The following is a 15,630-nucleotide window of genomic DNA, read 5'->3' on the forward strand; positions in this document are numbered from 1 at the left end:
TTTTTGTGCCAAAATCCGGAAGTCAGTGCCTTTAATCTATAGCGTATATATTACCAATAAACATATCTTTGAATTTATGGAAATTACAAATGTTACATTTTAAAACTTAAGAGTCTCAAGTTTGTCAATTAACTGGAAATATTTTAAGCAGTAAAATAAATTAAATTTTAAAAATTGCCTACGTACGAAACTGCTCTTGCTTTTTAAGTACTGTGACATCAACACTGTGACATCAACACACCAAATAGCTGGTCTTAATTATTTTATTTAAAACAGGCTTAACTCCCAAGGGAAGCAGTACAAACCAGGACCCTTTTTAAATGCCTGCAACTTCTATTTTCTTGAAGAACATTGACACTTCTATCTTTAACAAGTAAATTCGATGAATTGGTATCCCCCGCCGAAAGGGTTTGTGGTGAGCAATGGCAAAAAAATATATCCGGCAAAAAATTAAGGATGTTAATAAGAAGCAAATAATTTCATTAGTCAAAATCAATTTAACAGAAAACAAATGTTTAATAAAATAGTACATAATAAAATATGATACTTTGATCCTGACTAAAGAATTTATTTTGAATGGGATATGCTTACTGTAGTAAGCTTAGCTTTTAAAATTAAATGCAGTTAATTGAAATGTGAGCTTGAAGTTAAACTGGAACGAAATATAGTCTTTGAGTGGTTTGGCACCAGGTGTTGCTGTTTAACAAGTTCATGTATATTTGAACTTAAAAGAACAGATGTTCTTAAGAGAACACAAGTAAGATATCTTGAACATGGCTGAGGACAAGGTTTGTGCAGCCACAACTTAATATATTTATTTTTTTAGGGGATGGGGGTGCAGGGGAACGGGAGAGGAAACAAAATTTCACATGTTGATTATAAATATTGATGGAAAATTAACAAGAGCACCGCCTTGCAGGTGCTGACACTCATCTGATTTTTTTTGTGTAATAGAAATATTGTCCTACCCATGATTTTCTAAGTCTAAAAAGGGCCATCATTCTTGCAAAAAGCAGTTAAACATAATACTCAACCAAGAAAATGATTTTCTAAGTCCAAAAGGGGCAATAATTATTGCAAAAAGCAGGATGGAGTTATGTTGCTTGCTGTACAGGGTCAGCTTATGATGGTGAACAAGTGTTGCAAGTTTCAAAGCAATAGCTTTGATAGTTTAAGAGAAAAAGTTGACATAAACATAAAACTTAACCAAGAAATCTGATATTTTCTAAGTCCAAAAGGGGCCATAAATCTTGCAAAAAGCAGGACAGAGTTATGTTTCTTGCTGTACAGGGTCAACTTATGATGGTGAACAAGTGTTGCAAGTTTTAAAGCAATAGCTTTGATAGTTTAGGATAAAAGCTGACCTAAACATAAAACTTAACCAAGAAAAACGATTTTCTAAGTCAAAAAGGGGCAATAAATCTTGCAAAAAGCAAGATGGAGTTATGTTTCTTGATGTACAGGGTCTGCTTATGATGGTGAACAAGTATTCCAAGTTTCAAAGCAATAGCTTTGATAGTTTAGGAGAAAAGTTGACCTAAACATAAAACTTAACCAAGAAATCTGATATTTTCTAAGTACAAAAGGGGCCATAAATCTTGCAAAAAGCAAGATGGAGTTATGTTTCTTGCTATACAGGGTCAGCTTATGATGGTGAACAGGTATTCCAAGTTTCAAAGCAATAGCTTTGATAGTTTAGGAGAAAAGCTGACCTAAACATAAAACTTAACCAGGCAACGCCGATGCAAACGCCGACAACCGCTCAAGTGATGACAATAACTCATCATTTTTTTTTCAAAAAAATCAGATGAGCTAAAAATGAAAAAAAAGGGTAAAAGGGTGAAGTTGGGGGAGTGGGGTGGGGGCTGAGGATGCATGATCAGTGGTGGGCATGACTGGGTGGAGGAGTGAGGTTGGGGAATGGTACAATTTGCATGTTGATAAATAATCATGGAAGGTTTGAAAAAAATCTAAAATAAGAAATGAAAAAAAAAAATAAAAAAATTTTTTGGAGGTGGGTGTGGGGGGGGGGGGGGGGAGGGGGTGTGACCAAGGCAAGTGGGTGACCAGGTGTGGGTGCGCAACTTCACATGTTTATAATAAATGTTCACAGAAAAGAATGAAAGAAATTTAATGAAATTCTGCCAAATGGTAAATTTGTTATGTACAAATATGTGGATTTTTAGAAAATTAAAGGGCAATAACCCTAAAGTTACAAAAGAAACCCATTCGAAATTGTGTGTGCATAACCACATTATAGCGCTCTAAATTCTGTTAAAGTTTCATAGTTCAAGGTCAAATATATCAAAAGTTATGATGCAGAAATTGCCATATCTATAGTACCCTATATAGTTAACACTGGAAACTTCTAAGGGCCATAACTCTGGCGTTACTTTGGCAATCTGTCTGAAACTTGATGGGACCCATAACCTCATAGTGGTGAACATGTATATGAAGTTTGTTTAAAAAAATCTTCACATGTTTACAATAAATTTTCATGGAAAAGAATGAAAGAAATTTAATGAAATTCTACCAAATGGTAAGTTTGTTATATACAAATATGTGGATTTTTATACAATTAAAGGGCAATAACTCTTAATTTACATATAAATTCGAATGAAATTGTGTGTACACAACCACATTATGGTGATCTAAATTCTGTTTAAGTTTCATAGTTCTAGGTCAAATATATCAAAAATTATGATGCAGAAATTGCCATATTTATAGTACCCTATATAGTTAACACTAGAAATTTCTAAGGGGCATAACTCTGGTGTTACTTGGGCAATCTGACTGAAACTTGACGGGCTGCAAGAACTCATAGTGATGAACATGTATATGAAGTTTTAAATAAATACTCCTAACCATTTCCTAGATATGGCTCCGGACGGACGGACGGAAAGAAGGACGGACGGATAACGCCAAAACTATATCCCTCCGACTTTCGTCGGGGGATAATAAGAAAAGCGGTCACCATGTTCAACACATACATTAAATTCAGCTAACAAATGTGACCTTCAATTTTAATGGTGGTGTATGACCCAAGTTCCCAAGGCAAATGCTGGAGTGCAATTACATTATGAAAATTCTTCCAAAATGTCAATCATAAACCTTGTGGTTCCAACAAGATTGGCAAAAATGCTCTATAGCTGTGCCATCAGCAACTTCCATCTTCTTGCTTCACTTCACCATTTATATTTCATTTTGCCATTTAGTGTTTGTAAACCTTTTAAACATATAACAATGTAGTGCTGAAGAGAAAGAAAAGAACTTACAGCAACTGCCATCTTGCCAAGGATTTTTTCCGGAATGGGTCTTCTAGTTTTTTTCAATAATTTATCTAAACATGTAGACATTAATTCCATACATATCCACACTTCACTCTGAAACGTTATACAACAGGCATATTGTAACAGTCTTAAATCCTTTTTTCAGAGAAAAACACAATGCAATAGACTTAATTCCCAGCCCAGTCAGCTCAGAAGACAGAGCTCAAGACTATGAATGGAGACTCCAAGGCTGCGAGTTTGTACCCCAGGCACAGCATATGTTTTCCATGACAATTTAAAATAGGCTGTGCACCTGAAGTCAATCATTCTGCACTTCTGATTCATGTGAAGAAGTTGTCAGTGCTGGTGGTGAAATCAATTGTCTGTCTTGCCCAGATTGTGCAAGGGCCCATATGGACAATTAAGAGTTTCACCAGTCCACATTTTACTATGTAACTATTACACAGACAAGTAGATAATACCTACGGACAAAAACAGACAACAGACAAGAAAGTGAAAATTTGAAACACTGCAAGGACTTGCAAAGAACAAGTCAGTATTGATACAGTCCAGGAACACTAGTCTGGTGATCTAACAACCTTTTACATAACTGAAATATGTGTACTGTTAAAATAAGTGGCTCTATACACAGTACTAGTTAGGCACAACAGTACATATGCCGAAATAAATTTGTAAAGGTTATAAGCATTTTATAACTGAATGATATATAGACAATACATACAAAAAGTGTTCATGAATTTATATGGTAAAAATATTCTTATACACTGTAATATATACATGGACAATGTACTTACAGGGGTAATAAAAGTTCCTATACACTGTACTATATAAGGACAATCGTGAGATTTTAATACTACGTCCAGATCCATGATAATTCTTTTGTTCTCCTCTTTATTTCCAGATCTTCTCATTTGCTGAAAGAAAACAAAATGGAATTTATGCGGCATTATCAACTGACCAGGCAAAATTCCTGTAAACACATCTAAAACCCCTGTGACTATCATCCTTGAACATAGACAATAAATACTCACTATAAACAGTTTTAGAGGTAGTGCGACTGGGGAGTGAATTGTTATTTGAGCCATGCCATGAGAAAACCAACATAGTGGGTTTGCGACCAGCATGGATCCAGACCAGCCTGCGCATCCGCGCAGTCTGGTCAGGATCCATGCTGTTCACTAACAGTTTCTCTAATTGTAATAGACTTTGAAAGGGAACAGCATGGATCCTGACCAGACTGCGCAGATGCGCAGGCTGGTCTGGATCCATGCTGGTCGCAAACCCACAATGTTGGTTTTCTCATGGCGCGGCTCATTTCATTCCACAGTTATGGAATTTCTTTAAGAAACTATATTCTTTTACTTATTTTAATTAGAGGGGCACGGCTACATATAAACAGACTGACTTGAGGATTTGAAAAAAGTACCCATCTAAACGTGCAAAATAATAGCATTTAAATATTATGTTAAAGCTATTCAGCAGCATATAAAATTATATATTTTCAATCAATGAACTAGAGGTCTAAACAGATCTATGTTGCTAACCTAAGGATTGGGACCATAAAGTATTGACAAACAAATATTTTCTACCAGATAAAAACTGTCTGCACATGTAAGCTACAATGTAAACAAGCTTGCAGCCTTTGACTCACCTTGACTGCCATCATTACCCCGGACTGTTTATGTCTCATTCTGATAACCTGTCCACAGGTACCATGTCCTAGTTCACCTAGCGGTTCTAGATCCGATATATCTGTGGGAACTTTCTGTAATTCACAAGCAAAAACAAGTTTTAGCGAAAGCAGAGAGCTGGCAAACCTGAGCTAACACCAAATATATGCTTCTACAACAAAACACCTGCCTATAAAGACAACTGTTTGCACTTCCCACTTCAGGCAGTGGACTCATGATAATCGGCAAATTAAGTATTCTCTGCATGCCATTTTCGCAGTATTTGCAACGAGGCAAAAAAAAAATAAAATCTGTTAACTTCTAGAGCAACACTCTTGAAAAAAATCTAGTTTGGATGGATTGAATTTTTGTGTGTGTGTGTGTGTGTGTGTGTGTTTTTAGTCACTAAATATTTCTAAAAGGAGCCATTCAGCCTGAATCTTAAATCAACTGAAATTATTACAATACTCTAGGGTTTGTAGATTCCAGCTGCTTGAAACACAGAACTTTTCTTAGGCCTAAAAAATTGCAAAATTGATGATGAGAATTTGAAATGTATTCCTTGCAAAGTATTTCTACTCATTTTTTCTTTTAATACATATATTTATTTCTAACATATATATATACCTGGCTAGAACCAATGTCTATCAGGGTGATAATTTGTTAGAATGTATCAAGTTATAAATCCATTTTGCTGTAAACATAAAACATGCAGTGTTTATAAAACACATTTATCCCCCACCCCCTTGATGACCTGTACAATTAAGAGGCAATTGGGTATATAATTTTGTAGGCTGTAACTTAAACAAGAGCTGTCACAGGAGACAGCGTGCTCGACTATTTCGATGCTGGATAATGAAACTGGGCATATCTGAGGAAACTAGAGCTATCACTGGAGTGTTTAATGACTCCAATTGTGGATGAAGATATTACACAATAGCCTGAGTCTATGTCAAAAATATCAACTTAAAGTAATAAGAGAGGTAAAGATAAAATGTATCAAAACACTATATAAGTATATCCTAAGCAAAAAGGGGCATAATTCATTAATTATTGGTGCCAGAGTTATGCAGCTTGTGTCATATAGTGTGGGTGATGATGTTGAACAAATGTTTTAAGTTTGAATCAAATCCATTCAGTTATAACAAAGACAGAGTGAAAGTGCATCAAAACTTTAACCTAAAATTCTAAGTAAAAAGGGGGAATAATAATAAAAGATTGGTGCCAGAGTTATGCACCTGCATCATATGATAAGGGTAATGATGTTGAACAATTGTTTAAGTTTGAATCAGATCCATTCAGTAATAACAGAGATAGAGTGAAAGTGCACCAAAACTTTAACCTGAAATTCTAAGTAAAAAAGGGGAATAATTCATGAAAAATTGTGCCAGAGTTATGCATCTTGTGTCATATGATGTGGGTGATGATGTTGAACAACTATTTTAAGTTTGAATCAAATCCATTCAGTAATAACAGAGGTAGAGTGAAAGTGCACCAAACTTTAACCTGAAATTCTAAGTAAAAAGGGGGAATAATTCATGAAAAAATGGTGCCAGAGTTATGCACCTTGTGTCATATGATTGTGGGTGATGATGCTGAACAACTATTTTAAGTTTGAATCAAATCCATTTAGTAATAACAGAGGTAGAGTGAAAGTGCACCAAAACTTTAACCTGAAATTCTAAGTAAAAAGGGGGAATAATTCATGAAAAAATGGTGCCAGAGTTATGCACCTTGTGTCATATGATGTGGGTGATGATGCTGAACAACTGTTTTAAGTTTGAATCAAATCCATTCAGTAATAACAGAGGTAGAGTGAAAGTGCACCAAAACTTTAACCTGAAATTCTAAGTAAAAAGGGGGAATAATTCATGAAAAAATGGTGCCAGAGTTATGCACCTTGTGTCATATGATGTGGGTGATGATGTTGAACAACTATTTTAAGTTTGAATCAAATCCATTCATTAATAACAGAGATAGAGTGAAAGTGCATCAAAACTTTAACCTGAAAATCTAAGTGAAAAGGGGGGATAATTCATGAAATATTGGTGCCAGAGTTATGGCCCTTATGTCAGATGATGTGGATGATGATGAGGAATAAGTATTTCAAGTTTGAATCAAATCCATCAAGTAATTACAGAGATAAGTTGAAAAAAGAGAAAGTGCACCAAAACTTTAACCAAGGTGGGGACGCGGAAAGACGCCGACGCCGGGGCGAGTAGGATAGCTCTCCTTATACTTCGTATAGTCGAGCTAAAAATATTAGAGGTTATCTACAGGAAACCATTCAAAAGTTGACAACCAAACTGTTATAAGTCTAAATAATAAAAAACAACAACAAAAAAACAGAGACAGACAGAAAGTGCATCAGAACTTTAACCTGAAAATCTAAGTAAAAAGAGTGTGTAATTCATAAAATATTGGTACAAGTGTTATGAATCTTGATGAGAGCCAAGACTTGGAACAACCAGCAAATACATCTAGTAATAATGGAGACATCAAGTAAAAGTGTATCAAAACTATCACCACACCCTTGATACCAACACACACTGAATGGTTTGTAGGATAACTCATGATATTCTTCCTATAGTCAAGTTAATGCAAGCTTCTACTTTCTACAATGGAGTTCTTAAGAATGATAAATAACATTAATAACTGTTTTTTTATGAAAAGAAAACTCACAGAAAAAAAACACAGAAAAAAAAAATGTAACAGGAAAGGTTGATCAAACAGTAGTTCATATTTTAACCTTTTGCCTGCTGGCGGCAAGTGATTTTGCCTTTGCAACCAGTGCAGACCAAGATCGTCCGTGCAGGATGATCATGGTCTGCACTGTTTTCTATTCAATCAGTATATTTTCAGTGAAACCCACTTTGATAATAAATGGTACTGTCCAAATTTAATGATTGACCAGGCCATTTTAGAAATTTAGCAGGATAAGGGTTAATAACTTACCTGTCCATTTAACGTCAGAATACCCGTCTGCTTCATAATCTCAGTGTACTTCTGTTCTATCTCATGACTTAAAGAGAAACAAGATCTGTGACTACATAATTTACCGTACATGTATTTATAAGAAGCTAAGTACTGCCAGTTCTTACTCTGAAACAGACAAGACTGCAATCACTTCACATGTTTAAAGTACTAATCACTACTGTAAAATTTAATATAATAAGATTAATACATGAACTAATATTCAACTAATACGGGTAAATCCAAATCTATTGTGTGTACTGTAAATAAAATCTAATTGTTTTCCAACATACATCTTGCATAGCTTGTTGATAACATACCCTAATTCTGACCAGTACATATCTGAACCAGTACTATTCTTGTAATCAACAAGCTTTTATGTGACACTTCAATTTAAGCATGCTATCAGATGTTGTTCTGTTTATTTCTAAGTAGTTCCATTTGTCAGAAAATTGTGTTACTATTGCTTCTCAACCTCTAGTGTTTTATGTTTGGTCTAAAGTTATAAATAAGGGTTTGGAGTCTAATCTCAAATTTCTAAGCGTCTGATTGGCTAATTCTGAGCACACTCCTGAAACAGACTGGGTCAACTGATGGCAAGGTTGAATTTTTTTTGACTGGTATCCAAACTCAGCTTTATGACCTTGGTAACTGTTACAGATCTTACCTGTCTGGCTGTCTTTGTGCATGTGAGGTACGGGGCTGACAATCCAAACCACCTGGCCTTCTTCTACCAGAGGAAGGGGCTGAACTTGACCTTGAAGGTGCAGCAAAGTCAGTAACTGAAACAAGTATCAAACCTTTACATTTCAACCAAAAGTAAATTATTGAAGGTAAATAAGAAAATGTTTTGTCTTTTCCTCCAAATATTTATCAACATACCTGTAAGCCTGCAATTTTCTTCAGTAAGTTTTGTTTCAGCATTACTGACAATATTGACAATGACAGGACCAGAAAGAACTAAATGGTGTACTACCAAGGGAAGGACCAAAATGACTTTACATGCTCAATTTTTAAGGGAGATAAGCAGTAGAGTTTCGCCTTATTACCAATATACCAATGTACAAGTATATTATGTTTTGGCTGTAAGAGATACATCACAGTATCAAGTATTCAAACCCAATGTTGGGCTGTTAAAACCGAAACACAAACCCAGTATAACAGCGATGCAAAATTCATTTATCAAAATGAGGAAAAAAAGTTCTTTTAATTTCAAAATATCATCAACTTTCACAAAGGCTATTCTAAAGTATTTGCATAAATGCTTAGCCATCTTACAAAAACTTTTGATGTGATGTAAAAAAAAAAAGCAGGTAAAAAATAATTCTCAATGTATTTACAGGACATGTATATGTCACATGTATTGTTTACAAAATGGCAGTTGAAAACAAGTGACCGAGTATTGCAGTGGCAATAAAGAAGTCCCCTACCACGAAAACAACGGACTGACAGACCGACTGACAAACTTCGTTTGTGGGTATAATGATACTGCTTCGGCTAACTTCTCTAAAAGCATTACATCACTGGTTTCCTATGAATTGGAATACGCACAGATTCTCTTATTTTATAGACAATACTAGCTATGTGCAGTTATATTCAAAACAATTTGACTGTCAGATTGTGTATATTTGTGACAGGAAATCTAACAGTCAAAATTTTCGAAGGACCAATATAATGGAGGACATAGTCGTATAAAGATATTGGAATTATCGTTTGCATATATTGCCGTGTGGATGCAGTAAATGTTAATCGTGTAGAGTACATACATATGTTTAAATCACTAGAAAATTTGTAATTTTGTAAATTATTTGAGAAATTTTACATAAATCAATGAGGAATTGAATCCCCTCTTGATGCATTGAATTCTATCTATCATTCGTTAATGTCAAATCCCTCACAGGAATGCAGTAATTTAGAATTTTAGAATATTCGCAACAAAATCAGTATTTAAACCCAAATCGGCAGTGACGACAATTTCATTATTTCATCAAATTTCTTCCACTATTCTGGTCTTTCGAGTGTTTTACGCGAAGAGAGATATCGCCCATAAGAAAAATAACTTAATATTTCCTAGGATTGGGTCATAATTAGTTGGACTATGTATAGCTGTTGACCCACACTAGCCTTTCACATTTGGCTGATTGATGACTTATTTTATTGACCATATCGACATTAAGGATAAATCCCATTTTCCGGTATTTCCGTAAATAGGGTCAAGGGGACTGGCGAGATTAACCGATATAAAGATCGTGTACAATATTAGCGATTTTTTTGCCAGAAGATAAGGATTTAGGAAAGTTCTTACTTTCTCACAATGGAAATACTATTCTATGACCTCGGCAACATTTTTTTTGCAAAAGCAATCTGTTTACCTTGAAAAATGCGAATAATTTCACACCTTCGGTATTGAGCCAAGGAAGCGGCAGTGTAGAATAAAAGATAAAATTTCAAAATTAAAGTAAACTTTGAGGATATTTTTGCTGCATCTTAATTACAACAATGTTTAATGGTAATCTGCAATACTTTTTCATTCATTTTCTTTTTTAAAACTTGAAAAAAAGGATAATCTAAATACTACCGCTATATAGCATAATGGCCGATACTCGCCTCACCGTGAAAACGGGAACGGGTGTTTATTGGTGGTTAATACGGGAAAACGTGATTTATCCTATAATGTCGATATATCGAGAATGAGCTGATATTTCATATTTGTCATGATGTCATCTATACCCACACATGTAAGGTAACTTACAAAGACACCAATAATTCCTTGAACTCTTATTAAATGCAAAGGAAAATAAATGTGACGAGTCAAATCATCCTAAATATTATTATAAAGAAACAAATATTTTCATGACTTTTGTCATGATTTTCATGGTGAATAGATGAATGTAAATAAGGCGATGGGACCTGATTCGTTACATCCAAGAGTGTTAAAAGAGCTCGGCCCAAGCATTGCAGATATTCTGGCACATCTATTTCAACAATCAATTAATGTAGGTAAAATACCGGATGACTGGAAAATGGCAAATATATGCCCATTATATAAAAAGAAGGATAAATCCTTACCCAGTAACTATCGCCCTGTATCATTGACTTGTATTTGTTGTAAAGTGCTAGAGCACATTATTTGTTCAAATTTGATGAAGCATTTTGAAGCCCATAATATACTTAATAGTAGGCAACATGCATTTAGGAAACATCACAGTTGCGAAACACAACTAGCAACAGTGATTAACGACTGGGCATATTCAGTAGACAGAAACAAACAAGTGGATATTTTTATTCTGGATTTTGAAAAAGCGTTCGATACCGTGCCTCACGAACTTCTAAAATCTAAACTGTATAAATACTGTGTAAGACCCAACATTTTAAATTGGATTGACTCATTTCTGGTAAATCGCAGTCAGTGTGTAATTGTTAATGGTGAATCATCCAACGTATCATCAGTTCTATCTGGAGTACCACAGGGAACAGTGTTAGGACCTATCTTATTCTTAATACATATTAATGACATTTCTGATAATATTGCATCAAATATCAGGTTATTCGCAGATGATTGTGTGTGTTATCGGGAAATACTAACTGACAACGACTGCTTTGAATTACAAAAAGACATTGATAAATTAGGAGAGTGGGCAACAACATGGGGGATGAGATTTCAACCAGTGAAATGTAATATGATGACCTTATCTAGAAAAAAATCAATCATAAAATATCAATACACCCTTAAAAATACTCCCCTGGAATTTCTGAAGTCAATCAAATATTTGGGGGTTAATATAACATGTGATCTTACTTGGAATAAACATATTGAAGAAACGTGTAATAAAGCATACAGAACATTGGGATTATTAAGACGGAATCTACAGGCTTGTCCTCAGGATGTCAAACTTCAAGCGTATAAAGGTTTAATAAGACCAGTTTTAGAATATTCAAGTACAATTTGGGACCCACATCAACAATATTTACAAGAAAAAATCGAAGCGGTACAAAAACGATCAGCTAGATTCATCACATCAAACTACAACTTCGATCCAGGAAGCATGACCGGAATTTTAAATGACTTAAAGCTAAAACCTCTTAAGGAAAGAAGAAAACAGAGTCGTCTAATCTTATTCTGTAAAGGTTTAAATAACACCGCGTCAGTACCAGTGGACCATCTAGTTAAACCTATACGTGTCACTAAAAACAAACACGAGGAACATTTTAACCTTATATATGCCAGGACAGACGTTTATAAGTATAGTTTCATACCTAATACACTACGCGATTGGAATTCTCTACCACGCCAACTCATTCAGAGCTACAGAACCTCAGAAAAACCAGTGGATTTATTTATTAGTTGTATCAAAAAGTTGGACTAATTTTAAGTTCCCAACACTTGGCGCAGGCGCGGTGAGAAAATGTCGATGAGATGTATCACCGTAAAAATATCAAGATCAAGATCAATATAAATATCCCTTGTAAATATGCTTTTTAAAAACAAATCAAGAGATGACATACATGGTGATGGACGCCTCGGTACTTGGTCACAATTTGGGCGTACTCTATCTCTCTCTCTAGACTTGTTTTCAGCTTTTAATCGTCTTTCCAACTCATTCACTTTGTTCTGGAATGAGGTTTTTGTCGACATCTTGGATTGGTCACATGATCTCAAGTGAAGCTGGCATTTATTTTATTCGTATGTCATTTGTAAAGTTGCATAATTTCAAACAATGGGAATGTGAAATGTCAAAAGTTTGTAATTTAACTGATAATGTGTAACAACCTAAGTTATATCAACAACTTTGTACGTAAAATGCACAATATGTCCTAGCTTTTAGGCTGAACACCACTAAAAATCACTTGTAGGTCACACACCAATAAATGGCTGTGACTAAATACAGGCTGAACACCACTAAATCCAGCTGTTCTTTATTTCATATAAAATCCACTCACTTCATAACGGTTTTTCGACATTTTCTAGCATATCAGATTTTCAGAGACTTATATTCCCATAAAGAACTAGATCGCTACTTTAGAAAAACAAAAAGAAAAGGGGGTGTTAACTTTTATATAAGAAAACTACAGTTCGTTAAATACAACCCGCTGAATTTACTACTTTTCGCTTCTTTCAGTTTCTCTTTTCGTGACATTAAATTCTTACGCCGCCATTTTTATCTAGCATGCGATAGGAACATGCCGATTTCAATAGAATGCAATGTGATACATACTGAAACGCGGTAGGGTAAAAGTAAGCACGTTGCTGCCGAGAAAATGCACTAGGAAAGGAATTTGATTAGTACTATTTATATTTGGACTACTTGTGACTAGACCTGCGGAGGCTTACATTCTATTTGGTAGTGATCAGCCTACAGAGTTGGTGCGCCCGAGATATATTACAGACTCCGGTATATACCGGATTAACTAAATTTGAACAAAAATACCTTAAATGTATATATTTTGTAACCATGGTGATTCTAACCCTAACCTTTAGTCAGTATATTGTGCACATTATACCCTAAATGCGTGCGGACATGCAAAAATATGAGTATTTTTGCCGTGCGTTCCATTTGATAATAATTCCGCGCAAGCGCAGAACGGCTGCACCAACTCTGCAATGAGAAACATTCCCAATAAATAGTTTTCCCTATATATTCTATAGGCATGAAGGGGACAATTAGCCGGACCACTCGAATGTAGTCCATATCAATATATAGTGCAATTTTCCCACCTAGTAAAGGCCATTTTCATGCCAGATATAAGCTTTATTGATGCTTGATTGTAAAAATGAATGTCCGCAGATGATTTTAAGCTACGTTATATGCTTCAAAAGTTGATCTGAAGCTGCCTTGTAAAATGAAAATGAAAGTGAAAGTAGGTATTTCCTGATGTCTACCTACGCAATATTAGCGTTTTCATCACCTGTCTCAGTCACGTGACCATGGTTTCACTGCATTATGGTCAACCCCATATTTTTTCGGCGAACGCCGTCTAAATTCGTTTTCGTTACCTATGCCACGTGACTTCAGTTTGCAAATCAAACTAATTGATAACGCATTATAGATAATTTATCAAAATGGAAGATTTATGCAACACTCTGCCTGACTGGACGAGAGTGTCAATTTCTTTCACTCTGTTGATTGTGCTACGCTGAGTGAAATGTAGACAAAGCGTTTATCCTAAACGACGCTGTTCACAGTTTTAAAGCTAACTTTGGCTCAGTATATTTAGCAAGAATATTGATATATCTCAAAATGATAAGTAAGTTTAATAAATATGATAAAAACCTGTTCAAATACCAACATATATCAAATTAAAGAAAGAGCTGAATGCGGTCTGCGTATCGCATGAATAAGGGTGTGATAAGAGTCTTTTATGTAGAGAAGTGCTTTTTAAAATATTTTCCTTGTTACAATTGTCGTCTGTATATGAAAAGGTTTCTTGCTTTTGTGACTTATTCAGATTGCATATTAAAATGAGTACTTGTTTACTTTGATATATTTGTTATAAATTATTTAACTGATTTATTATATATGAATATTTTTCTTTAGTATGGTATGCAAATATTGAACTCAAATGAAATCTGTTTTATTATAAATATGCTATATAATGACTGAATCTCATTACACTGAAATGAAGGTACGCTGCATACAGTTTATCTATGTGATATAACTACGGTCAAACTTTGCTTATGAAACAGAAATATTGAATTCCTTTAATTGATTTTTTCTCATGTATTCTAATCAAACTTGATTTGTAGCATCTTTATTAGGCCCGCAGCCAACTTTGTTCAGCTGGGACATTTGACCCCTTTTAGGGGCTGCTAGAGCTAAAACTAGAAATGCCTTTATACAGCGTCTCATGAACAGCTTGGTGGATCTTTGTCATACTTGGTCTGGAGCATCATTATAAGGTCCTCTTCCAAATTTATTTATATAGGAACTTGGGCCCTATTAGGGACCACTATAGCTAAAAGTAGATATGCCTTTCTTCGCATTAACCACTAAAATGTAATGGATTTTTATCAAACTCGATGTGTAACAATATCGTAAGGTCTCCTGCTATTTTGTTACAAATGGGGATAGGGACCAATTTAGCTAAAAATATAAACACGTTTAATGACCTCTTCTCATGAACCGCTTCATGAATCTTCATCAAACTACTGCTGTAATTATTCGTCTAAGGATAAACGAAACAAAATTGCAACCCTAAGAAACCTTTGCGAAAAATTAAAAGAGAACCATTTAAATTGTTAAAGTGCGGTGTTTAGTTTTCAAATTTGAAAAATGTTAGATGAAAGATGAATGTTAGATGAAAAATTCATAAACTTCTTTCCTTATTACAATTCGCCGACCATCATTTTTAAAGATATTTCTTGTTGGGTATATTTTGATTGCCTAAAGACAGACCTTCGAGACAAGGGTAGTCTCACAGGAAGTGAAAGGCTAGAAATCTTGATAAAAATATGTTATAAGTTGTTAATTTTATATAGAAAATTGTAGCGGATGCATTTAATACCATCATACCTATATAAAACTGATATTTTTGTAAAGAGTTGACCCATATCTATAGAACAAATCCTTACCTCATTTAAAGGGTAATGATAAAACTGATATGAAATGAAGAGAAAAGTAGGGGTCATGTATCTTCTAACAAGGATTTCTCTTGTCACATTTGCTTTCTGTAAAATCACATCAAAATCACACTGCTGT

General features: G+C 34.7%; 1 protein-coding gene across 1 annotated transcript in view; it reads right to left on the reverse strand.

Annotated features, from left to right (window-relative positions):
• LOC123547019 (dual specificity mitogen-activated protein kinase kinase 7-like) overlaps positions 1–12,601 on the reverse strand; it is a 30,392-nt gene extending 17,791 nt beyond the window's left edge. The window contains exons 1-6 of the mRNA XM_045333759.2: positions 12,440–12,601; positions 8,601–8,715; positions 7,916–7,982; positions 4,942–5,055; positions 4,085–4,204; positions 3,276–3,383 (exon numbers count right to left, since the gene is read on the reverse strand). Coding sequence (XP_045189694.2) covers positions 3,276–3,383; positions 4,085–4,204; positions 4,942–5,055; positions 7,916–7,982; positions 8,601–8,715; positions 12,440–12,569 — 654 coding nt within the window. The 5' untranslated portion in view covers positions 12,570–12,601. The remainder of the gene's footprint in view (positions 1–3,275; positions 3,384–4,084; positions 4,205–4,941; positions 5,056–7,915; positions 7,983–8,600; positions 8,716–12,439) is intronic.
• Positions 12,602–15,630: the final 3,029 nt, after the last annotated feature.

The sequence above is a fragment of the Mercenaria mercenaria genome, chromosome 15 (assembly GCF_021730395.1).
Source record: "Mercenaria mercenaria strain notata chromosome 15, MADL_Memer_1, whole genome shotgun sequence".
Classification (NCBI taxonomy): Eukaryota; Metazoa; Mollusca; class Bivalvia; order Venerida; family Veneridae; genus Mercenaria; species Mercenaria mercenaria.